Below are 24,728 nucleotides of genomic sequence, written 5' to 3'. Positions count from 1 at the left end.
TATATTTGTGTGTGACCGGTATGTAATAAATACGAAATTACAACCAAATATGCAACATGAAAACGGTGCAATTTCACCGAGGCCTTTTTGCATATGTAACAACGTAAATAAAAACATTACGAGCATTAGAAAATTAATCGGGCGACTGTGACGTCAAACTTATGAATACGTAACAATGGAAGAATGATAGTTTGCTTTCTTTTCTTTTATTTTTACCCTGATCATTTAGCCTTCCACGAAAGGCGAGTGCAGTCTGTGTTTTAAAGGCTGCGTATGACGTTTTCAGCTTAAATGCCTTTAATTATCGTGTGATACTCTGTCGTGTGACGCTTGATTGGTTCCTTTAGGACGCTTGAAAGATAGGCGAGTTGTAAAAGAAATTTATTCTGTAAATCCGAACTCCTAATCTTCGAAGTCAGAAAGTTCGACTTACGAGAACTTCAGAAGTCTAGTTTATATTCCTGTATCGCTAATTTATCAACACGGTATTTCAAATTTTTCATATGAAATAGATGAGAATTTATCTTGATCTAAAAGAATGAGTTTTTTTTAACTTTATGTTATTTCAGTTTTTACGAATAGGAGTGAAAAATATATCAAAGCTTATCCGATTACGAAAATATCAAATAAATGCAAGTTTGCGAAGTATATATTTTTCTTAATTTCTATTAATCCACATACGTCTCAGATAGTCATTTTAGAATTAATAGATATTCCGACTCAATCTCTCAGCTAAATATTTGTACGGCGAGTAGCGATAGCTTGAATGGAAACGTAGAGTTATATAACAATGACACTCTTAATGTTCGTAGTAAAAAGATCAATTTGAAGGGGACGTAATCGACTAGAGCGTCTGGGTGAACTCAATTTGCACAACGATGGCATTAACGCGCATCGCGATGCAGCCTTTTAAGGGCTCCCGAAGAAGCACGGGCTTTTTCCTTCTTCTCCTCTTCCTCTCCGTTTCTTTCACTTCTCTCGTATTTGTTCGCTTATGTAACATTGACTGTACTCTAAAGTTCTGTTTAATATACCTACTACGATAATTACAGTATTGTTACTTGGCTTGGCGACTATGCCAACGCGCATATCCTCTTATTTCCACGGCGATGTACACAATAGGTGAAAAAAGTCTTTAGAGGAAAATAGGTTCTTTAGTAAATTGACAAGTAGATAGATTCGTGTTCGTGTACGTGTGTAGACGTGTGTCCGCGTGTGCGTGTCTGTGTAGAAATGTGTGTGTCGGTGCGTAGAGTCGAGGAGAACGCGACCCTAAACTTCACCCTACGATCCTCTTTCCCCGGTCATTTTGCTCCCTACTGCTTCCTGCGATACATGTATACTGGATGTTCTGTCTCATAAAATCGGTACGGTGATCGCTTAAATCAGGAACCGTTTGCAAACACCTTTCGCATAAAACTGACCCCGAAATATATGGCGCGTCCAACACACATTCTGTATTGTATATTTCTAACGTATCTTATGAAAAATGGAAAGATATATTCTTATACGCCTGGTGTATAATAAAAAAGAATTACATGAGGAAATATAAATCAAGAGAGTTATGAAACTTAAAGGAATTCTTGCAATCCTGTTAATATGATTTGTTGTATTATAACAAAAGAAATCCAATTGAGAAGCCGATAAATTTAAAGTTCAATTATACTATATTGTTAAATAAAAAAATGCTATATCAAATAATTGCTATAGGAAAATATAATTTATAAAGGAACAAATTCAAAAGGATACCAACCATGTGCTTTGTGTTAGGACTATTCCTTCGATCGTTATGTGACTCCTGTCTAATACCTTTCGAAATCCGCTTAGCGCGAGATATTGCACCGACGTACATAAGACAAAACGCGACGTACATATGCATGCTCAACGAGTTCCACGTCACATTCCCGCGCGTTTGCCCATCCCCGCAATTGCATCGGGACTGCGGCCGTTAGCCGTACCCTCAGAGAGGATCGCCCCGTCTGGCGGCCATCTTCGCCGCTCTGGAGGCCAGAGCGCCCAAGGAGCACACCAGCCCCGTCAGCGTCTCCCAGAATGTGGTCCTGCGTCGCTTGTGCGCCGCTTGGCCGACGTATCCCAGATAGTAGCTGGCATACCGATCGTTGTTGCCGGTGGCGCGATTCTCGTAAACGCCGCCGCCGCTGCCTCCGTTGCTGGACCTGGCGCCGACGCTGGATCTGGGCTGCTGCAGGATACTGCGACGATGCTCCTGGCCGTTGCGATCGATGCTCCGCCTGGGCGAGGAGACACCGCTGCCACCGCTGCCGCTGCTGTGCCGATGATGTTGCCGCTGCTCCTCGTAGAGTTGCTGGTGCAGCTGCATGTTGCTCAGTCGTCGATCCATCATTCTGACCAGGTTCTGATGCACCCGCTGGTCTTCCTCCGGCACCGCCGCCGCCGGCAACTGACGCCGGTAACTCGGTGTTGGTGACGTTGATAACTCGCGTTCCACTTGTCAAGCGTATTCGGTGTCGCTGGACGCCGATCGCTCAAGATGACCCTGATGACCCACCACCGAGTGATGCTGCTGATTTGGATGTTGCTGCTGTTGCTGCTGCTGCGCCTGTGCATACGCCAGACTCTTCTGATAGCTGAACAGCTGCCTCTCGAGGCTGTAATTCTCCGCTTGTAGCGACACGATCTCACGTCTCATCTGCTGATTGTGGACGCGACACACGTCGTCATACTTGTGATAAGTCGCCTGAAAAAGCAGATGGCTCTCGTTCCATTCCAGTCGAATCTTTAGCTGACCCTTATCCGTGAGATATGGACAATGATTCTCCTTCACTTCATTCATGTCCACGTTTGTCTCCATGATGATACCCTCGTCAACGGGCTCCTGAACGTAGTAGCGGCTGAACGGTTCGCCGGGCAGCCCAACCGCCGCGACGTTTGGTCCCTCGCCCCTCAGCAGATATGCCGACCAACTAACATATCTATTCGGACAAAAAGTATCTAAAACATTTAATTTCCTAAACATCTTTTCAATGTTTTTCAAACTTGACTTGTCTAGGAAAGAACATCTATTCTTTAAGAATTTTATTATTAATATCTAAATATTATTTTATTATTCTTTAATTAGTTTAATTAGACCATTGCAATTTTTTCGATGATTGATTAATGATTTGCGGATTAAATATTTTTTTCTTGTAATAAAATATATTAAATTGACAAATGTTCAAAAAGATTTGCTATATGTTTAAAAATATATGGCGGTATTTCACGATTTTAAATTTGCCTTCATAGAATCTGATTTCGATTTTCAACAATAAAAATAGAATGCACACCTTAAATGATTCCTCGGCACATTATGGATGTCTTTGTACACCAAGTGCAGCCTGACTGTGTCAGAGTTGAGATCGGCGCGGATGGCCCAGGCCTGTTTATCGCGATCGTAGCAAGGCGCAGCCGGCAGGACCGACGGACCCAGCGCTTGCACCGCGACCTCGCAGATGGTCCTCGCCTCGAGCATCTCGAGCGACACGCGGAGTGCGCCCTTGTGCGCGATGTCGGACCATCTGACTCTCGTGTGCCATCCGAAGCCGCAGCCCTCAGCGTCGGATATGTCCTCGATTTGCCCGGAGTCTATCCGCCGCTCGCCCTCGCCCAGGGCCATGCTGTATCTCACCCTGCACCGATGATCGAAGCCCGACAATCGCATCAGGTAGACGCTCACGCGGCTGTCCTGACCACGACCGTCCGTTTCCTTGCCGTGCGGATAGATGACCAGATTCCAGTCGAAACCGCCAAACGCGAAGTAGTCGGTTTCTAGCTTGCTCGGCTTCGTCTGGCCGGCGGAGAACACCGACGTCGGCATCCTGACCTCCGTCATGTAGACCGTCCGCACGTTCGCCATGGACAGCTCCAGCTGAAATTCGCCGTTCGTGTCGGCGAAATTACGACTGTAGAGATCCGCCACGGCGATGTAGCTACGGTTGCCTTGGGCCGGCGCCTCGTAGGTGAACTTGACGCGCTTGCCGGAGAAGCTCTCGTTCATGGAGAAGTGCTCCCGATTCAGCAGCGTGAACGTGAAATCCACGTATACGCGGAGGTTTCTTGACGCGCCACGCCATACCAAGTACACGCCCAGGACCTTGGTGGGATAAACATCAGATAATGACTACAGACCTAACAGGGTTTCTATCTGGTCGATAAGTTAAGGAGAAGGTCGTCGATCGAATTACCTTTTCCCCGCGCGAAAAAGCGACGGCCCATCTCTGAAAACCGCATACTAGTTCCTTGCTGGTAACGTCTCTCTCAGGATCGCGCACGACGGTCCTAGTGACGACGAAGGAGAAGACCCGCGTGCCACTGCGATCGTGCAGCTGCGCGAACCTATACAACAAAGCCATCACCGCATCTCGAGGGCACCGTTAACCCGATGGTCCGCGATGGTTTACGAGAAGGATTCGTCTTAGGTCGATTTATGGTAATCTGAAAAACATAATACTCCATCAATCGTCTAACGATAATAATCTCTTTAGCGCCTAATAGTAATACCGATGAAAACAAAAACAGAACAGCAGAAAAACCTTTTAAAGACGATCTATCGTTTTGACAATTTTTTGATATTCTTTCCAACATATTTTAAACTCACGTTATTCAGAGTATTAGACGGTATTTTATTACAACGTAAATGGTAAAATGGTAACTAACTTCTATCTTAATTAAGACTTTAATAATGAACGTCTGAAAATCTCAGAAATGTTGAATATTCTGTTAAATATTCTCTTTGAGATTTAAAGCGCGGCAGCCAAAAAGTTCTTGCTCGACTTTCCTTAGAGTATTCATCAGGGATTAGTTCAAGGTGGTATTCATCATAATCCGCTTTCATTCTTAAATACTCCACCATACATAAGAGCCTTTGTGGTATTAATTGTTGTGTATAACGGAGCACGACAATGAAACAAGCAAGTAGGCTTTAACGCAGGGTTTTTCAGGGGAAGAACAAGAGGAAACATGACCTGGTTACGCAAATAGCAAATATCTCAACGTTACCTCTTCTGTCGTCGCAGATATATGCATTTTAGATTTCGCTTCTAAAGTGTAAAAAAATATACTTACGAAGAAAAGAAGAATCACAATTTTACACATTTTGATATATGAATATATCGTAATGCCGTTAGTGTTCCAATCCAGTGAAATTCATTTAGTAGATATAACTGATGCTGTGCTATTCTCTCTCTCTATTGATCTGCTAATTTACATCCACTATGTGCTGGGATAAACCGAATTTAGCACTTTGTGGCCTGTGTCAAATTACATTCCATTGCAAAGCCGCATTTTGGATTCTGCGAGAGTCGCAATGTATTATGTATCGTCACTCATACTCGCCTATTTTCACATGATACGTTCTATCCATGATGATTCATCCATCAATCCGTCATTTGGATGTCACGTAATGTAAAAGATAATGATACGTGTCTAATAAATTATGTAAATGTAATTAAGAAAATTTTATAACGCGAAAGAAGCAATCATGTGGAAATAAAATAAATCTCACAGCTTTGCGTACATCAGAAAAATTTATTGTCTAAGAAAAACGTAGGTGATAATTCTTCGTCGATTATTATTATTTTTACGGCAGTATTAGTTTTTGGTGCTTTGTATCTATAATGGATCTATAATGTATGAAAATTACGTTTCTTTCTATTTAAAAACATTCAATAGATCATGTCGGCGCTGAAGAAGGAAGAGGCTCCCGAAGTCTTCAGGGAGGCCATCCTTTATCGTGAATGGGGCTATCGACTTGCCAGTCTGGGCAAATACCTCTTGGCCATAGATTATTTCGAAAAGGCGTCTAAATCAGCCGAGGCCGAGGACCTTAGAACGTTAATCGGTCTTTATAGAGCGCTCATCAAGTGCACAAAATATTTCGCGGCAGAAAAATTGTCGGAGAAATGTATGAAAATAGGTACGACCGCACAAGAAACTTCGAATGTAAAATTGGAAACATAACACGTTGTAGATACAGATATTCTTCTCGCACTTTCATATGCAAATTAATGTTATCGCAATCATCTCTGTTATGAACTATCCCCACTTTTCTTATGCAAGTTCTTACGTTTACAATAGCAACACTTACACGTCTTCCGTTTATTCAGAGTTATTTTCTTAAAACTCTCCTCGTTCCATATTTGCAGCCTACAAATAATGTTTGTCCTGTAAAGAATCGTGTCGTATAAACGTCCGCTCAAGCGGCGTCGATCGATGACGCCCGATAATCCGAGCGATAATCATCTTCCGCTCGATAATTTCATTAAAAAAAAAGGGAAAAGAACAGCGGACACACTTGATCTCTGCATCGTCGTATCTCTCTCCGCAGATCCCGGTCATTATAAAGTACGGCAGATGCGAATGGAGGCGCTTTTCCAGATCGGTGAGTTCGGTCACAGTCTGGTTCACGCTTACGAGGGTATGCGACGGCACGGGGTGACCTTTGAGCACGGCGCCTATCAGGCAAACGAGACCATCGAAGATTGCATCGGCCGGAACACGTCGCCCGTCGCGCTGCTGCTACTCTACCCGTGGATACGGCGTTTGTGGGAGCACCGTGAGCTCCTGATCGGCAAGTTCGAGGAGAAGGAGAACGAGCTCGAAGGTGCGTATTGCGATTACAGCAAAGGTGGGCAAATGATTGTGCTCGTTCGCGATATCAGTTCTCGAGCGAGTACTTGACGACTCGAGAGAGTAACGGTGAAACAGTCGTTTCGGAATAGCGCCCACTGACTTTTACGAGGCGAGATTCAATTTTCGTGATGGTAGAGCAAGAAAATACTTGGGTTCTTATCGGACCTCGCTTTACCGAAGCGAAGTTGATCGGAGTAACGGTGATATATAAGTATGGGATCGACATTTCTCATGTGATATAATATAAAGGAATCGTCACGTCTCTCTCAATGATTTTACTAGAAAATATTACTATTACATTACTTATAAGTTATAAAAAGTTTTTTGTAAAACTATCTTAAAACTGCTTCAGCAATGATTTGACGAGTGTAGACTGGCTTTACGGTCGTAGGTGTCGCGAAGGACGAGGTGAGATTCAAGGTGAACGATCCCGAAGTGCAGCGGCAAGCGCGAATGAAAAGACTACAGCGCGTCATAGCGAAAATGAACATGGGATATTTGACGATTGATAGGGATTTTCTCGAAGAAATCGTGAACCGACCGGAGATCGTGGCTTCGTCGAGCAAGAGGTCGATTACCGAGCTGCTTGCCCTTGCGAGTACGTGCTATCGTAACGCGACGTACCTGCAGGATCTTCTTCGCATGAGACGGCCGTTCTACGTTACCCTCTTCCGACGACGTAAGATTTCAAAGAGGCGCAGAATGATGATGGAACAAGAGCGAAAATTGCGAAGGAACATCGTCGTCGTAAAGGCGGATTTTCTCTTGCGCCTCTTGCAAGCCGCGAGGATCAACAAGGACTATCCGGCCTTTTTCAAGTCGGTGTCCGGATTTGCTCAGGAGTCTCGCCAATATACTACGAATATACTGCAATATTTCGTACCTTGAAATTGAAATACCTAAGAAGCTTTCAAATATTATCGCTGCTGGGGTCACATGGCAGTACATTCGTAGTGTTTAGAAGTTCATGAGATTTGTAAACTTATTTATGAATTTCCGATCTAACGCCATAATCTTATGCCAGACTCGTCGATCACATCAAGGACAGCTTCGATGCTTACTCGGACAAGATGTTTCCGCTAAAGCAAAAGTGTCTGGACGCGTTGTACAAAACGGTGGCTAGGGTGTACCTCGACACGCGTAATTTAACGTGTCTGAACGAGGAAATGAAGATGAGATATTTGAAACATCACTTGGGAATACGAGTTGCAACGTTGCCCCGAGACAGTGATATCGCGTGGATGCCAACTGTAAATCCGAAGAAGACGTTGAAGATATTCCGGAGGTATAACTCTCATTCGTAAATAGATTTCGGGGCTGAAAATGTGATATCTCGTGAATTTCCTGCCTGTTTTATGCAAGTAGACATTTATATTTTATTTCTGTGTTATTAGAATTTTTAGCCACGGGCAAGATTTCGCTGAAATCCTAGTTTCTCGTTTATTTAGTTAGTAATCCTAGTTTCTGCGTGTTTCATTCTTAACGCTTTGACAGGTGCGCTGTTTGAAATAACAACTGTTACTCTGTTTAGCATAAAGCTACATCATTTATACCATTATAGATTATGTAATTTAGAAACGTTATATAATTTATGCGTGTAATTTCCAGTTATAATTATTCTCGCGGTTAATCCGTTATAATAATTCCCATGCATTTAACTGATCGATATTTCGAAAACGGTTTTAATATTTGCGGTTCAAATAGGAGATTAGTTATGGCATCCGCGCCGCTCGAGCTCGCCTGGTTGCATCATGAATTTTGCAAGTTTCTCATCGACATACGCCGCTTCGATCTAGCCAGATTCTACGCCAAGAAGGGACACGACATGGCACAAAAGGCGAATTGTGACCAATGGGTTCTAAACATCGATCATCTGATGCTGCGACTAGAGATCTATCAGAATAATCGGAACGAGATGAGAGACGTCGCGATTCAAGCGCTCGCGCACGCCAGAAAGCTTAATATCGATTGTCTGGTAAAAATAAAATTCACATTTTTCATTATTCGTAATAGCGTCGCCATTTTACGGTCGAATTTACTCTACGATCGATATGCACACATTATTTAAAATTAGCTTGCGGCGCGCAAGAGAACGCGTTTAAAAAAATATCGGAAAACGACGAATGAAACTAACACGCTCGTCGCCGCCGGCAATTTCCACTAATTTTTCCTCTCTTTAGCACAATCTACGCCGTCGCGTCCTTTGAATGTTTTAATAGATAAAGTCTAGGGACGCTACGGTGAAATATATTCATTAGTGCATTATCGCGAGTAATGTTATATTTACGAAACGAATAAAGGCTAATTTTTTTTCACAATGTTGCGTTCTCGTTATTTTTCTTTCGAGATATTTCTTTATCCTAATGACCATTGAAAAGTTTTCTTCTCTTTTTTGTTCAGATGTTCCCACAATGTTTGCAACCACTTTTTTCATATTATATAAAAAGCTAGAAAAGCTGTCGCTCCGGAACATTTCTTCGTAAAAACGAATGTAATGATCTTCTTTCGCGAAAAGCAATTTTCGCCATTACGCGACACAATTGAATCGCTGACGTAGGCGATAAGCAAAGCATCCTCCATTGGCGAGATATGCTTAATTCAAGGGCCGGTCTCATAATGTTTCCGCAGATAGATTTCTATGAAAGGGCCATGAGGGTCGTGGACGAGCTGGACATGGAGCGTAGCGGCGACTTTGACGACATCGCTGCCAGGCAGCAGCTTATCCTCGAGCTGATGCCAAAGGAGATGAAGGGGGAGGTGGATTTTCTGTGGCGGCGAATGGACGTCGTGCCTGCCGAGAGGCGACTCTCCGTCATGCCGGGCTGCAAGCCGATCGATCGAAAGTTCAAAATGCCGTCCACGCGAAGAACCATATTACCCAACCCGCCGAAGGACCCGAAGAGGGACGCCAGGATCGCTTTGTTGAAGCAGCACGCTCCGCCGCACAGGCGGCCGGGTTTCGTGAATTTTCAAGAGTTCGAATAATTGATCTTCAATCGGAACGCAAACAGTAATATTTTTGTATTTTGTTCATGCGGCATTTATTGCAAATTATCGCGGGATAATCAACGTCAGACACAGGTGTATAATAATTCGCATTTACGAATGAGTTTCTCTCAACCGTTGTGTTATTAATGCGCGTTTGTTCACATCAAATTTATTGAAAGCCATTAAAAGATCTGTATCTCTGTCGACGCGAAATTATTCAAAAGTATTTATTTCACATACATATAATTATATAATTCAGTTTTTATTTCACGTTGTAAAAGACAATTTATTTGTTTACGTTTTGTAGACAAAAATTCATTTAGAATGCACGTTCATTTTAATACTCGTACTTAAAATACCTTCATACTACTTTTTTCCTTTTTCTGGACTGTAAAAACTTCTAGATTACACTGTCAAAATAACGCGGCATTAATTCTCGATTAACGTTAGTTTGCTACTTTACGTAATTACAATCGCGATGACTTCTCTTTTTATTCGCCATGCATCATCGCGCTGTCTCGTTATCCTCGCGTTTCAATCTGGTGACGCTTGACAGGACCATTTCGCCGTGATGCACGGTCGTTTTCCAATAACGATATCGCGCCCCTCAATCCGAGATGAGCAACATTCTAGTCGCCCGCGGAGCTACCGAAAGCATTGTAGCGGAAATCTCCTTACCGCAACGACACTCCGGTTTTCAACCCTTCTTTCTTTCTCTTCTTCTATTTTTCAATCGTTACCATCGCCTGAAACTCCAGTTTCACCCTTTCGCGTTTTCCCCGCCCCATTTGCCAGGCTCCCCGACAACGCTTTACCGCGACGGTACGCCGACTGTTAATTGACAAGAATAATTAATTAGCTGCCGCATGGGGACAATATGGTAATATGTCGAGGAGCGGAAAAGAGAAAGAGAGAAAGGGGAAATTAGCGTCGAAAATTGAATATAATAAATAAAATATGTGATAATGTTCATGATTTAATTAAAAGCTTTCGTATTTCTACGATGCGTAAGTCTAATGCGTGATGTAAAAATTATATTGTGTTGCATTTTCCTGGAATTGTGCGTTGGAAATAATATTATACGAGGCGGATAGCCTTTTATTACGTCGAAAAGCGGATCGCTATGCAATGCGTTATTGTTCCAGCTACGCACGAAATTTATAAAGACAGATTACGAAGATAGATTACGAAGATTATCTCTCGTGCACGGAGGTGATTATAAAAGCTTTTATAATTATAATAGCTCTCGCGGTATTGTTTGCGTCTGCTTCAAAATTATTATTGCTCATCTTTAACAGGAATTATATCTATCTCATACAATTACGTTAATATACGATTTAATAAAGAAAACAATTTGCCGATGACATATGGAGAACAGAAGGTATTGTGTAAATATAATTACTTTGCAAAATTAGGTTAACGTAACGATCATATATGTCATAAACAGATCGTAGCCTGTTATATCGTATCGCGTTATATGAAGAATCGATTTCAACGAACGAAATTGGTCGCGAGAGGCTTTCGTCCGGAAAACAAGTCGCGAATATCTTCGATCGCGCGGACTCACGGAACAAGGCGGTATGAATGGCTATACCTCTGTCAGATGGAAGCTTAACAGCCCCGTGCACGATCTCGATGTCACCAAGCAAACCGTGGAGAACGCGGAGAGTCGTGCACGCCTTCAGATAAAGACCAGCGCTTCGAAACTGTCCCGTGGAAATAACCGGCAATATGCACAGGCCTTACATTGTCAAGCGGACGAGCTGTGCCAACGGTGGGGTAATCAATACTTGTTAACGATATTAAGTGCTAGACAGCTTTAATCGCACGTCCCACTTCATATTTCATGACTTTTGATTAGCTCGGCTAATTTGACGCGGGCGTGACGCCAGTCTTGAGGGTCCGCGAATAATTACAGAATCGATCGCCGTTTTCGGGGTTACATCAAAAGCGCATTAACCTTTGACTTGCTTCCTTTTTCCCCCCTTTTTCTCTAATGAGAGTCTAAACACCGGTCGTTTTCTTAATAATATTATCGTTTATTCTGGAGAGATTTCGCGTGACTGTATTGAATCACGTACGCGCGTATAACAATGAGGGAGGAAAAGCTATTGTACTGCCTCGACGTCCTGTAATTTTCAACTGGAAATTGAATCTGTACACATAAATGTGTAGAGTGATCATGGTATATTCCTATTAACTTAGTTACGTCAAAAGTGCCAATATTTTATAGATTGATTGACATGTATAAGCAATGAAAAATTTTCTATGAGGAAAGAAAACTTTTTATATTATATATATGTATAATTTTTTTCTAAAAATTGACTAAAGAAAGTATTTAATTTGTCTATTGCAATTGTTCTTCAATTACATTTTTATTTTAAATATCACGTGTTTTAAAATTAATAATTGCATCGTTTAATCTATTATTAATATTTTGAGCAGAAATATTGATAAATATTTTCGTTAACTACGTGAATTTATCGGATGTTGTAGCAAGGTGAATTTGTTATCGGTAAAACACAGCATAACTTTTCTACATTGAATTTTAAATTTAGAGCTCGTTGTAATAACTTATCATTATTGTCGCTAAAGTATAAGCATTTTAGCAACGTTTCAGAAAAATAGGTCATGGGGAATATCGGAAATGTTATCAATACGTCTCGTTTCTCTGAAAGAACATTCAACGAATATCTCTTTACAAACGACCGATATTTAGTTTTTGCGGACAGCTATGGGCGTTTTAATTCTACAAATAGATTTCCTCTCTCCTCGATTTAAAAAATCGTCGAACACCCTGCGGCTTAATTCCTGTGTCAATAAAATAGATGCTTTTTTTGCATGATCTTACAGCATTATAGCAACATAAAACGTTATTAAGTCACACTTTTACCGAAAGTTTTATTTCTACATAAATGTATAAATATCGAGTGATTTATCCAAATCAAATAACTTATCCAATTGTTAAATATACTTGTAGAAGTAATTATTTATATATTAAGTATCTTTATATAAATAACATTTTTATATTAAAGCGCAATTATTAAATCCTACTTTGGGGGGACAATATTTATTAATAATGTAATAATTGTTTAATAATTTTTTAAATATTTAAACATTTTATCAAATCGCTTTTATACGATTTTATCACGAAGGATTAATGATGAAAGCTTAATGACAAGAGTATAATAATTAATGAGTACCTAAAAATTCACAATGAATTGCACAGTGGCGAGTACGAGTCGGCACTGGTGTTATATCATCGAGCATCTATTGTGTGTCCGCACGACAGCAGCCACAGTGTAGCAGCGCGACGTATCGCGGCAACAATAAGCTCGTGGAATAATTCGGAAAAAAGTTCAGCGAGGGATAATGCAATTTCGAGAGTGACTTCAAGTCACGAGAATGCGGCACTCAAAGCGTGTGATGCTACGAAGTCTTTTGATAATCTATCGATTATTCCGGACGTCCTCAAGTAAAAATAGATGAATTAGCTTATATAGATGATATATTCGCAAGATATTCCAAAAACGCGGGTTATAATTAATTTTACAGATTTCTTTACAAATTTTTTAAAACTGATATTCTATTAGTTTAATCTTTTGACATTCAAGATTAATTACAGCAATTATATTTTGATATAAAATTTTAATTAACATTAAAGTTAAGAAAAAATAAGGTTTCCTTCGATTTAAAGTAAATAATGGGGTAATGCTATTTAATTGCACTTTGGAAATAATTAGTTTGACGATAAGCCTTTATCTTTGATGATTTAAAACTTGAATAATATTAAGTGTATCGATGCTTCGATCAAAGAATTTTTCTATCCCTCTTCAGATATCTCGATAGCCGCAAGAAGACTTCTTACAAAATTTCCTCACCGTTGACCTCCAAACTAATTCGATGCAGAACGATGTTGGAGCACGTCAATAGTCGCGCCAACGCCATGCTGAAGAATTTAAAAGTTTATTTCAACGCTGGTAAATTGAAGATTTCCCTAAGACTCGCCGAGGATTTGCTAAGATTATCTTCTGGCTTGGAGGATTCTTGCCGGTATAGAATCCCGGCGTACCGATACTTATCTCTGATCCACACGGCCTTGGGAAGACACGATCGAGCGTGCAGTAACGTCGCTATGATGGTGCGGCTGTCGAAGAACACTAACGACGTCGTTCTGCTGTCGCACGCTCTTGTGACGCTGGGCAAGGTGCATCTCAGCTTCGGCCATCTGGAAGTCGCCGCACGCGCCTTAGAAAATCTATCAATCCACGTCGATCATCCGGTGCCGCGAGCCTGGGTGCACCACGAGATTGGACGCTGCCATTTGGAGACGGGGAAGTACGTCAAGGCGTTGCGCAAGGCGATGCAGTGTCGGGAATGCGCGGAGGAGGCGAACTCGAAGAAGTGGACCTTCCACGCCGATCTGCTGCGGGCGCAGTGCCTGGCGATGCTGGGTCGTTTTGCCGGTGATGACTCTATTTCTCAAACTGTCGTTCCAAGTCTTTTCGAGAACATCCCTTTCTTCTTCTTGGTCCAATTTCTTAGCCGAACGAGTCCTCTGCGCGAACAAAATTGCGATGCGCCGCTGCCAGAGATATCACATATCTCTCTTTTTTGTTGAAATTTCAGCGAAGTTTTCGAAAACCGACTTCTAACCTTTGGAATTTTTCCAGAGTATAATATTGCGTTGTGGTCTTTCGTCATTTTTGTTCCACCAAAAAAATAACGACAATTTTCCACAATTTTACGTTTTATCTTAATTGCTCAAAAAAAATATATCTAAAACGTTTGGTTTTAGATATATTTTTTTCGACGTGGTTATATCAGAATTGTGTGACTAAGCTACAAAAAAGAAAAGACGAGAGGAAAAGGAAGCAGGGTGAGAAATATAACACTTTTCTCTGACGTATACGCTGACGTTTTTATCACGAGGAATTTTTATTCCTCTGTGTTTGTGAGAAAGTGTAAAAATGTAGACCACGGTGAAATATCTGTAAATAACTAAAATATTCAAATTGCAGTAAAAAAGTACGAAAAAACTATTTTAGGAATGAGATCAAATTAATACATATACATATGTATATACCTTGAAATTTTTAAAAATTTAGTTTAATATATTTGAATACATTATTTAATCGCTTCACTAAAATTATGAAGTGATTTAAAAAACGTTAGATCTGACGTTTGTTTAGGTACGAATAAAATGTTCGAACAAAATTATGGAAAGAAAGTTTAGTACACGATCATCTCTAATAGTAAGATGAGCTCTGCTTCACACAGAAGCCCTCGAGGAGCTGCAAATCGCCGCAAAGATCAGCGAGGAGGAGGGTGACACGCCAACGCTGTCTTACATTCGAGATCTAATCGAACAGCTGAATCGTGCTCTGCGTGAAGTCACGTTCGGCGAGGATCGATGCTCCGAAGGTATTCTTCGAAGGTTATCGCCGCGACGCGAAGAACCAGGACTATTCGAGGGGGATGAGGCGATAACAAGTTCAAGAATTAGGAGAACGGCGCGCAGCAAGGACAACGACGCTTTAACACCGTCATTCTACTCCGACTGTCTGGAGAACGAGATCCTCGATCGTCGCGAGATAGGTATTACTTGCGGGAAAAATTTATTGAGAGGATTCCAAACTTTTTGTATCCGTCGAGAAATTTAGAAATATTGTTTGAAAAAGCAACCCACGGATAAACTAGAGTCTATTATTTTTAAAAGTAATATATGCAACCAAGTAAACTTTTTGGAAAAGGTCTAAAAATTATTTGAAGAATCATAAGAATATTGAGTTCTGTTTTTCGAGTCCGTAAGCTAATCTTATCACTATGTAGAATCCCGCATTTATTCTACGTGAGATTAAAATAACTATATTTTTATTTCTTTTATTAAATAACTTATTTAATATCAAATTATATATATTGTCAAAAAACTGTTACTTAAATCAAAGCTTCAAATTTTAATCAATTATGACATTAATGCAGAGTCGAACTCAAGTTCGTTGGACAGTGCCACGTCCTGCAGAAGCAAAAGGACTAACTTGACGTACGTGATCGACTCTCTTACGGACGTTTCATACAGAGGCAAGCTCGACGGAATGAAAATATGCGACGACGAACTTTTGTCACGCGAGTCGCACATGACGTTCCGAACGTGTTATAAAGAGTCCAGCCACTTCATCGACAAAGACAAAACATCGGTCTCTTTAAAACAACCAATCGCGACGTGCTCTAGTATTAATGTCGAAACGAGCGGCGGACAAGCTGAATGCGAGACATTTAGGATTTCAAGATCTTGCGAGGATGAACGACGTAACTTTGACGCTGTTATTGGCAAAACGCGCCACGACACCGTCGCTGGAACATCGCGCGGCCATTTATCACTCGAAGAAATGAAAAACCGGAACAACGATAAAGAATCCTTCGTTCGCGAAGTGTTTTCCAGTTTCAAAGTATCAACCTAAAAATAATCTCATTAGAACTAAGGGAGGATGTTCGGAATTACGCTACAATAAAATTATGACGAAAAATCAAAAGAGGTATGTCGTATATAGCAGATACATTGCACACACACACAAACACACACACACAATCAAGCACAACAAAAAAAATCTTTAACTTTCCTACTCTTTTTAACGATAACTTTGAAACTCAATTATTGATCATGACGGAAAACGATCGTTATAATAAATCGGAAATAGGACAAAAACAATTTGTGAACTGTCTGTCGCTATCTATCACATCGCGCGAGTTGAGTGCGTTTCTCTCTTTTTTTTTAATAGTCATGTCTGATTGCATAGCGTCCATCCAGTGCGCATCAAGTCGTGCTTTATTCATTCGTTTGAAGTGTATTGTGTGTAATTGTGCATCGCCGAATGAAATGCCAGAAGACCATAGTCGTCCGTTAATGAGAGCGCGCGATCATAATTAGCTGTGTTTTCTCCTGTTCGTATTCGTATTTAACAAACTTCGAAATGTGAAATTGAAGCAGTGATATAATACGATGAAAAACCTCTACCATTTACTACTCTATTATCTGTTCGCTTCTTTTTATCTTTTTTTTTTTTTGCAACAATTTAATATTGCACAATTCTTCAATCTCTTTTTTGTAAAAAAAATAATTGACTATTCTGCGCTAGTTCAAATTGAATTTTCGTCAAGTTTGCAAATAAAAGAAAAAAATATTTAATGTTTATGCGATAACTGTATATCATGGAATGACATCATAAATATTATTAGTATTTTTATGCATCTGCGTTAATATTTATTTATATATTTTTAAAACAGTTTTTTATATATTCGGATATATATAGTTCGGAACGACATTGTTTTAAAACGCAATCATTCAAAATGTGTACCTATGTGCTACAAAGCGTTTAAATTATAAAAAGTCAGCTGTGTAAAATCATTGTGCGATAAAACCAGCACGAATCGCGGAAACGAATGAGTTTATTTAAACGCGTTTATCGCGCTCGTGAAGATATATGTACCTGTGTATACCCCACCAAAATTGAACCGAATTCGATGTCAAAGGGTGAAGCGGCGTGGAAGTATCAGAGCGCCGACGAGCAATCCACGCGTGTAGGCGTGACAGCTCGTCTGCGTAGCATGTAAAATATGAAAAGAACGGAGAAAAATACGATGGTGAGGAAGAGGAGAGGAGAGTGCGAGGTTCTAAAAGCTACCTGTTGAGCTATCTACGTGTTCTCGGCAGGCCTCTTTGTCGAGCTGCCAAGATGGCGAAGAAAATAAGTCGGGGCACGCGAGAGTTCACAATATGCGAAACCGCGATTGCGACCTCAGCTGTGGGTTCAAGTTGCAACTAAAGCTGCATATTTCAAAACTCTGTAATAAACTAATTTTATTTTCAGGCGAGATTAAAACACTTTAAATTTATGTTACGCGATGTAAAACAAAACTCCAGCGTTATATATTGCATAAAATTGCTCCGCTAAAAATTATCGCGGTACGAAAATATAATATCTCGAATATCATAAAATAATATTCTTAGAAAATTAATAAAATAAAATAAAATTTTGTACTAATCAAACATTTATAAAATTAAATCTTAAAAGAAGTTAAATTAATGCGAATAATTGACGGGAAATTGTAATTGCATTGTAAATTGTAATAAAATTTGAGAGAGAAAGAAAGAGAGAGAATTTATTTTGAATAATTGTTATCAAAAAATGCAATCAGAAATCTGGGACACTTTGTACATTATTCGCTTGTACAAAATTGCATTTCTGAATTTCTAGAAAAATGAAAAAAAGTCAGACACAATAGTCTGATTTCTGTAGACAAGAAATCCTCTCGTTGTTATTCAATTCGCATACGTTGTACAAATAGTGACGTCTCGGTCTACACGCGAGTTGTTCTGACTCAAATGGAAAAAACCAAGTATTAGGTCGTATGAATAAAATGCAATCATTCTTGCTTATTGCAGAAACTGCTGCTGAATGTAAAATAAATGTAGAACATTTGTTCAAAGCGCTTATCTTTAAGAAAATTATAAAATAAACGCTTTTGTAAGTAACAAGTTGTAACAAATATTGTAAAAACATGCGAGTAGAAGAAAGCATTTAATGCTAAACTTGCGGGTACGCGTCACGGAAGATGTTTAACATCGACTGCCTCGCAAAAAGTAAAGAATTATTCGTAGAGTACAGTTTTGCCTTGTACATTTACCTTGAAATAAATGCTTTTTACTCTTATCTTCTCCCCCTCTCCTCAGAGAATACTCTTTCTTATCTACGTGACTCACTATATAAAATCAGATTCTGCCGTCCTTCCGCACGAATGCGCACGACCACCGTAGAGGAAATGTATCAACTGGAAGCTAACAATAGTTTTGTTAAAACAACCTCGTTCGAAAGTGCCGACAAATTAGTCGAGTAGGGCAATTCTCAAAAGCGTTCCCATTTTCCACTCATTCCTCCAATTTGCGCGCTAAATCCAATGGCGTACAATAAATCCCCATTAACCCCCGCCGGGTTTTATTTTAATCACCGACACGTGTGGCTGCTTAGACTAACCGATGTTCTCCAGGTCGGATTTAATCAACTGATTTTTCTTCTCTTCCTCACAACGAGTTTCATCGTAACAAGCGCGGCAACGGGGAAGCATTTCGCGAGAAGAAGGGACCTCCCGGCTTCATTTTGCGAATGCGGTTAAAACCATCTCTTCAACTTTAACCCGCCGGTCGGGAATGTGCGCCATCCCTTGCACAGCGTGTATCTCAAACTCCGAGATTCCGAGTTTCTTGTTAACTCGTTCTGGCGGAATTTAATCATGTCCGTAAAGAACAATGAACGTATATTACTTTAACTTCGGATTAAAAGAAATTATCATGTCTTGTTAAAAATATAACAGTGACTTTGTATCGAAACTCTTTCAAGAGTTAAATAGAATGCCTTTATCACCCTTGCAGCCATTTCAAATTTTATTGCTATGCAGCAGTGAGCGCGTGTTTTACACGCAAAATTGATATGGAGGATTTAGCTATAATATATTTTCCTATTGATGGCTAAAGCTGGAATCTGGAAGCTGGAATAAATGGAATCTCAACTCTAGAGAGATTTATGAAAATCTTATATTATACTAAAATTTTTGTGGTTGCCTATTTTTATTCACTGCGAGTTCCTATATGTCGCGCCGTTCTTATATCGGCCGTATTTCATTGTCAAGATATCGAAATGTCTGCGGTCAAAACTATTTTTGCCATTGGGTTCCGTTACCGCCGCATGAATTATGGCTGCAATTCAGATACAGTAGTTCGATATTATAAGATACGTGTAACAAGTTTTCTCTTTCACATATGTTTTTGGATTTCCTATTATACGCTCGATCATACAACAGAAACAAAAGAAAGGAAAATAAATAAAGGATTGCTTTTTGTAAGACTTTTGATATTTCTGTAAAATATAACAATAAATTATAATTGTTTATTATGCAGTTAGGTAATCAAAAAATTTGAATAAAATATTAGTAACAAAATAACATATTAGACAAACAAGTGCAAGCATGAAATAATAATAAAATAATGTAACACGCTCAATGCTGCATACCGACAAAAATCGAAATGGCTGAAAGATTGATAAAGGCATTCTATTTAACTTTTGAAAGAGTTTTCTTTTAATACAAATTTGTCATTTATATATTTTTAGCAAGACACAATAATTTCTTTTCACCCAAAGCTAAAATAATACGTTTATTGTTCTTTACGGACATATGTTAATATTAATATTTTCAGGCTAGGTATTACATATGTGTCCGCAGTAGTAAAATTCTACAATCTTTATGTCGGTTGTGCCGCGATACGATTTAATGGAACGCGAAAAACAGAAACAATAGTTCGAATAAGTCTCTTGGTTATGTTTGGCGTTAGAATAATTCATCTGTGGCTTTTACGCGAGCTTTCCGAAACATTAACTTTTACTCTTATCTACGACTGCCACGCGGAAGATAGAAGACTTCGTAGCAGCTAAATCGATTTTTGAAGATGCGCCGGTCTGCGAGCGCATGCTGGAACTCCGATAGAACGAAGAAAGATAGAGTCTGCGGGCAGAGGGAGTCACGATAAAACGTGTAGAGTGATGCGATTAAACCGCGTTAATCTAAATCTTTATCACTGTTCTATCCGACAACTCAATTAAAAGCTGTAATCGACATCGTATTACATAGAAAATCAGTGAATTTCCGACTCCGTTATAAAACCTTCGCAGACATTATCACAGAAAGAAGAAGATCGTAAGAAGTTTTTCAAGTATTTAAATAAAACCATGTCAGAGGGAATCGAATAAGTAAAATAAGTAGAAAATGATACGCTGACCAGATCCATTCTTGCGTACTCAGCGTCCAGAAATTGCCGCGTTGATTTTAATAAGCTTAAATATTAAGCAAAGATAGCGTTTTATGAGCAATAATTCTGCTCTTATCGTGAAATGTTACATAAACCTTCAACAAAAGCGCGGAAAAGTAGTTTTATTTACTCAGTGTCAATTAACAACGAGCGAATCATACAAACGCTATTGGCGTTAATTAAATCTTAATTCTTCATGCATTTTAATGTTGTGGTTTGGTTTTTCTTTCATATCGAGAGAAAGTAATTAAAAACTAATTGTACGCTGCACCTGTCGCAGATTTCCGTTTATAGTAGAAACGGGTCAAAATGTAAAATGATCGAAGTCGCTCGTTCCGTTTTCTAGTTCAAACGATCGCGAGAATAACGCCACGGATAACGCAACGAAGCATCCATTAGCAATGATTGATAAATGCGATGTCATAACTTTTATATATACGTTTCACGTGACATGTACAACCGAAAATATTAGAAAAAAATATCAAGGTATTTGTGATATCTATTAAATAGTATATCTATTTGCATTTATATACATATTTGCACAAAATAAATAGAATCTAAAATTTCTTTGTTGCGCGATTTCTATATCAATAGAGAAAGAAATGAATCTGTAACAATCTGTACGAAAATCATAAAAAAGAAATGAGAAGCAAAGAAGCGTTCATAGTTTTAGATTGAGTCTCACGATTTATCAGCACCGTAAGAAGTAGAAAGGTGAGTGCGATTCATTTAGCTTGGCTTCCGGGCAAGTGAGAATTAGCGAAAAAATCATTTGCAATCACGATCGGTTGAATTCCCGTGCTTGTCGCTTTCAGAAAGATAAATGGATTTGCAGTCGACTTGATAAGTCCATTGTTGATCATGTTAAGTGACACCAATTTGTCCGTTATAATCGCCGTCGTCGAGAATCTCGCAGGATAATCGACGCAATTCAAATTAAAATCATGAAGAACGATCTTTTCCACAAGCCATAAAAGCATAATTTCGATCAGCAAAATTACGTCGGTCGGAAAAGCGCGATGAAGTTTGGTCACGTGGATCGCCGAACTGTCGATTATTCACGAGCTGCTACAAAATGGAACTACGTAGTACTCGTTCCATATGCAAATGGGCTGCGAAACTCGGAATTACGGAAAATTTATAGATTCAAGGTGTCATCTTTTTGTGTAATGGTCGCTCTTGCGTTTGAAATTAATTTGCTGCGAGAGAAGTCCGATTAATGTTACCTTCGAGTAATGTATAATTGAATTGCTCATTTACTTTAGCGATGTACAATTAAATTGCTAAACATTTACTCACAACATAATTATTTGCTTTTTAACATTTTTATGTCTCTTGTGCAAAATCCTTGTGATTAAAAATTATTTAAAAAAATAAAAATAATTTGAATTATAACTACTCGAAAGTATAAATTATAAAATTGTAAAATTTATAAATTATTGACTCTCTATTTTCTTCTATCTTAACTTTCGATAATAGGCATTAGAAGTAATCAATTACAATACTGCCAACTTCGTGATCTCGCTATCAATCACTATTAATCGGTAGTAAACACGAGTTGCTTCTTGCGGTGGCTGTAATTTACAAGTATCCAAACTATGTACGAACTACTTTCGTGTGGCTTGATCGACCGCTTGAGCAAAGTCGTGCTCCCTCGGACAAGCCGACTTTCTCGAGCGGTAAAATTGTCCGCGAATAACTTCTGACATGCCCCTATATTTGGAGATAGAAATTGAGCGAAGGAGCAAAATTGAACGAAAGGGTTCGACGTGTCGCGTCACGAAAAATTGCATCCACATTTGAAAGCTTTGAATATTTGAATAAATCTCGTGAGCGGGATTACAAAATGGTCGAATCGAATATTCCAACGTTTCGAATAAACTCAAATTTCAGACATTTGATCGTTAAATTATATTATCTGTTGGTTTGAAAGTATTTTGGAATCTCGACTTTCTTTGTTTTCAGGACATTTTCCTATTAAGTGCATCTATTGTTAAATCCATGGAATCCTTTGTTCTCAAGAAAATCCATTGTTTCGCATGTCGCTCGGCTATTGCTGATTCTCCGGTGTAAAGGTATATCGTTAAAAGATACTGCGACCATTTTTCAAAGTGTCATCGCAGTCCGCTAAAGATACACAGTAACGTCTTTCACGGATGCTATATGCAATATACTTGGCACTTGAAGACGCTGGCTCGCGTCTTTTGATAATGGGAGATGTTTGTCGGAATTTATGAGGTTGTACGGTAGCGGAAAGAAGCGAAGTCTCATCGTCGTCTTATTGGATAAAAGAGAAAGATCAGCAAAGTGAGCAGGAAGAAACTTGCGAAGTCGATATCGTCGGAAAATCGGGCAACGAATGCCTCGTTTCCTCGACTCTCAGTTTCTCCTTGTCCAACTATTCGTTGAATTTTGTCAGGCTTGGATATAGAGATAAAGAACAATCCAGCTTTTCTATTTCTCCAAACTATTCGCTTTGTATATCTGCTCGCGAGCTATCCGCAAAAATGTCGCGTCTGAAAAGCTGATGAGGCTTCTGAAAGCCTCCAAGAGCAATCGCCTTCACCACCGATGAAAATGTTGTGTCTCCGTTTTTATCATCCCGAAGTGGAGGAATACACGACGCGAGAGAGAAATATGGCTCGTGCAAAAATATGAAATATACCGTGTAAAAATATGGACTGCAAGATTTTTCTTTACACGCGCCGGGAGCCTCGCACAAATATGGCACGTGTTCCGATCGGATACCATGAAATTCAAATAACATTCCCTTAAATCCGTTCGAGTAAAGGGATCTATGAAATCAGGACATCTTCGCGTGCATCATTAAAGACAGCCGCGTAAAGACAGTAGAGCTAACGAATTCTGGCTAGCTCACAAATTCAGTAGCGTTAGAAATTTATATGCAACGTCTCGTTGCTTCGCAGAGCTACTTAGGTTGCGCATCATTAAATGGGATAAGAAACTAAGTAATGTGAATTTGATTTAAAGAAGAGATGATAAAGTGCGAGTGCCGCGCCGCCGTGAAAAACTGAATCATATATAATCTGAAACTGACTGTGATATTTATTTTAAATATTTCTTTAAGAAATAAGAACTCTGTGATAAAACGAAAGTAAAAAAAATTAAGTCGGTCACATGTACAATGTTCTTTTGTTCTTTTAATATTATTCTAACTGCAATCGTTTGAATTGATAAATTGTAAAAATAGTGACGGCCGGTCAAAAGGTAACAGCGAGATGACCGACTTTCAATTGGCAAACAGAGAAAGAAAAATGCGCACAGTCGGCGCAAAACAAGTAAAAATCGATAACGATTTTCCTCAAAAGAAATCAGTATCGGTGGAAAATCCCGAGGTCGGAGATTGCTGTTAAAAAAAAATACAAAAAGCAGAGAGATGAGAGTTACAACTTATTCCGTTAGCGTTTCACCGTGAAGAGAACAGGAGGAGAAAGCGGGGTAAACACGAAATAAATTGCAACGCCTGTGATCCCTCTGAGATTTTCAATTGCCATTAGCCTGGACGGAAACTGATATTGATTATACTTCGGAAAACCTCAACATTATTCAAGCGATGCTTGAATGGGATATCATAACGCGAATAGACAACGCGAAGATGATGCATTAATTTCCATTTGCGTAATTTAATCTGACATTATAAAAAAAAAGCCTTCCGATATTCAGAATTTCGAAGCCATCAATTACAATTAATCGTGCCGTATAGATGAGTGTCATTTATTTTATATCGCAGTAATTACGGCGGAGCGTTGTAATGACGCAAACTGTTTAACCGCCGTCGTTGATTTTCAAACGATTTAATAAGTCATAAATCATCGGCGAATGTGAGCGTTCGGATACATCATCGTTCAGCGAAGCGTATGTTCGAATATTTCACCATTTTATCGCAGTTCAAACACACAAATACACGCAAACACGCATGCATGATGCATATTATCTGCAATGCAAAATGCATTGGCGTCGAAGTTTCCCTCGCACGCTGTGTTTGATCTATCAGGGGTAGTATCGATAGATACGAAGCATCGCGAGACGTCACTTTTGTCGGGACGATCGATTTCTCGTGTAATACTCGAACGGCGCTGTTTATATACATACAAACACGGTTCTCTCTTAGAGCGCCTATCTTCAATTTAATATTTACATAAGCATCGGCGCATATGCATATACAGGAAGTTCTCCACGTCACGTTCTCCAGAATATGGAATATTTTTTTTAT

The 24,728-nt window shown here is 39.5% G+C and overlaps 2 protein-coding genes and 1 pseudogene across 3 annotated transcripts in view; 2 read left to right on the top strand and 1 right to left on the bottom strand.

The window, feature by feature from the left end:
* Positions 1-2,369: 2,369 nt before the first annotated feature.
* Positions 2,370-24,728, bottom strand: part of LOC112466768 — a 77,767-nt gene continuing 55,408 nt past the window's right edge. For both annotated transcript variants that reach the window (XM_025035055.1, XM_025035054.1), the window contains 3 exons: positions 4,203-4,452; positions 3,306-4,111; positions 2,370-2,954 (listed from right to left, as the gene is read on the bottom strand). In XM_025035055.1, the coding sequence (XP_024890823.1) occupies positions 2,474-2,954; positions 3,306-4,111; positions 4,203-4,370 (1,455 nt within the window). In that variant the 5' untranslated portion in view covers positions 4,371-4,452 and the 3' untranslated portion in view covers positions 2,370-2,473. The remainder of the gene's footprint in view (positions 2,955-3,305; positions 4,112-4,202; positions 4,453-24,728) is intronic.
* LOC112466767 (tetratricopeptide repeat protein 25-like) lies at positions 5,692-9,633 on the top strand. Its single transcript, XM_025035053.1, has 6 exons — positions 5,692-5,932; positions 6,344-6,619; positions 7,040-7,466; positions 7,673-7,933; positions 8,353-8,623; positions 9,277-9,633. The coding sequence occupies exons 1-6, from the start codon at positions 5,692-5,694 to the stop codon at positions 9,631-9,633; spliced, it is 1,833 nt and encodes a 610-aa protein (XP_024890821.1).
* LOC112466787 lies at positions 11,217-16,029 on the top strand (annotated as a pseudogene).

This window comes from Temnothorax curvispinosus, unplaced genomic scaffold (assembly GCF_003070985.1).
Source record: "Temnothorax curvispinosus isolate PA1 unplaced genomic scaffold, ASM307098v1 QBEX01016545.1, whole genome shotgun sequence".
NCBI lineage: Eukaryota > Metazoa > Arthropoda > Insecta > Hymenoptera > Formicidae > Temnothorax > Temnothorax curvispinosus.
This window is presented reverse-complemented; position numbering and strand designations above follow the sequence as displayed.

Coding starts and splice junctions, on each gene's coding strand:
- LOC112466767 (XM_025035053.1), top strand. CDS start 5,692: ATGTCGGCGCTGAAGAAGGAAGAGGCTCCCGAAGTCTTCAGGGAGGCC. Junction 7,934..8,352: donor ACGTTGAAGATATTCCGGAG/GTATAACTCTCA, acceptor CGGTTCAAATAG/GAGATTAGTTATGGCATCCG. Junction 8,624..9,276: donor AGCTTAATATCGATTGTCTG/GTAAAAATAAAA, acceptor ATGTTTCCGCAG/ATAGATTTCTATGAAAGGGC.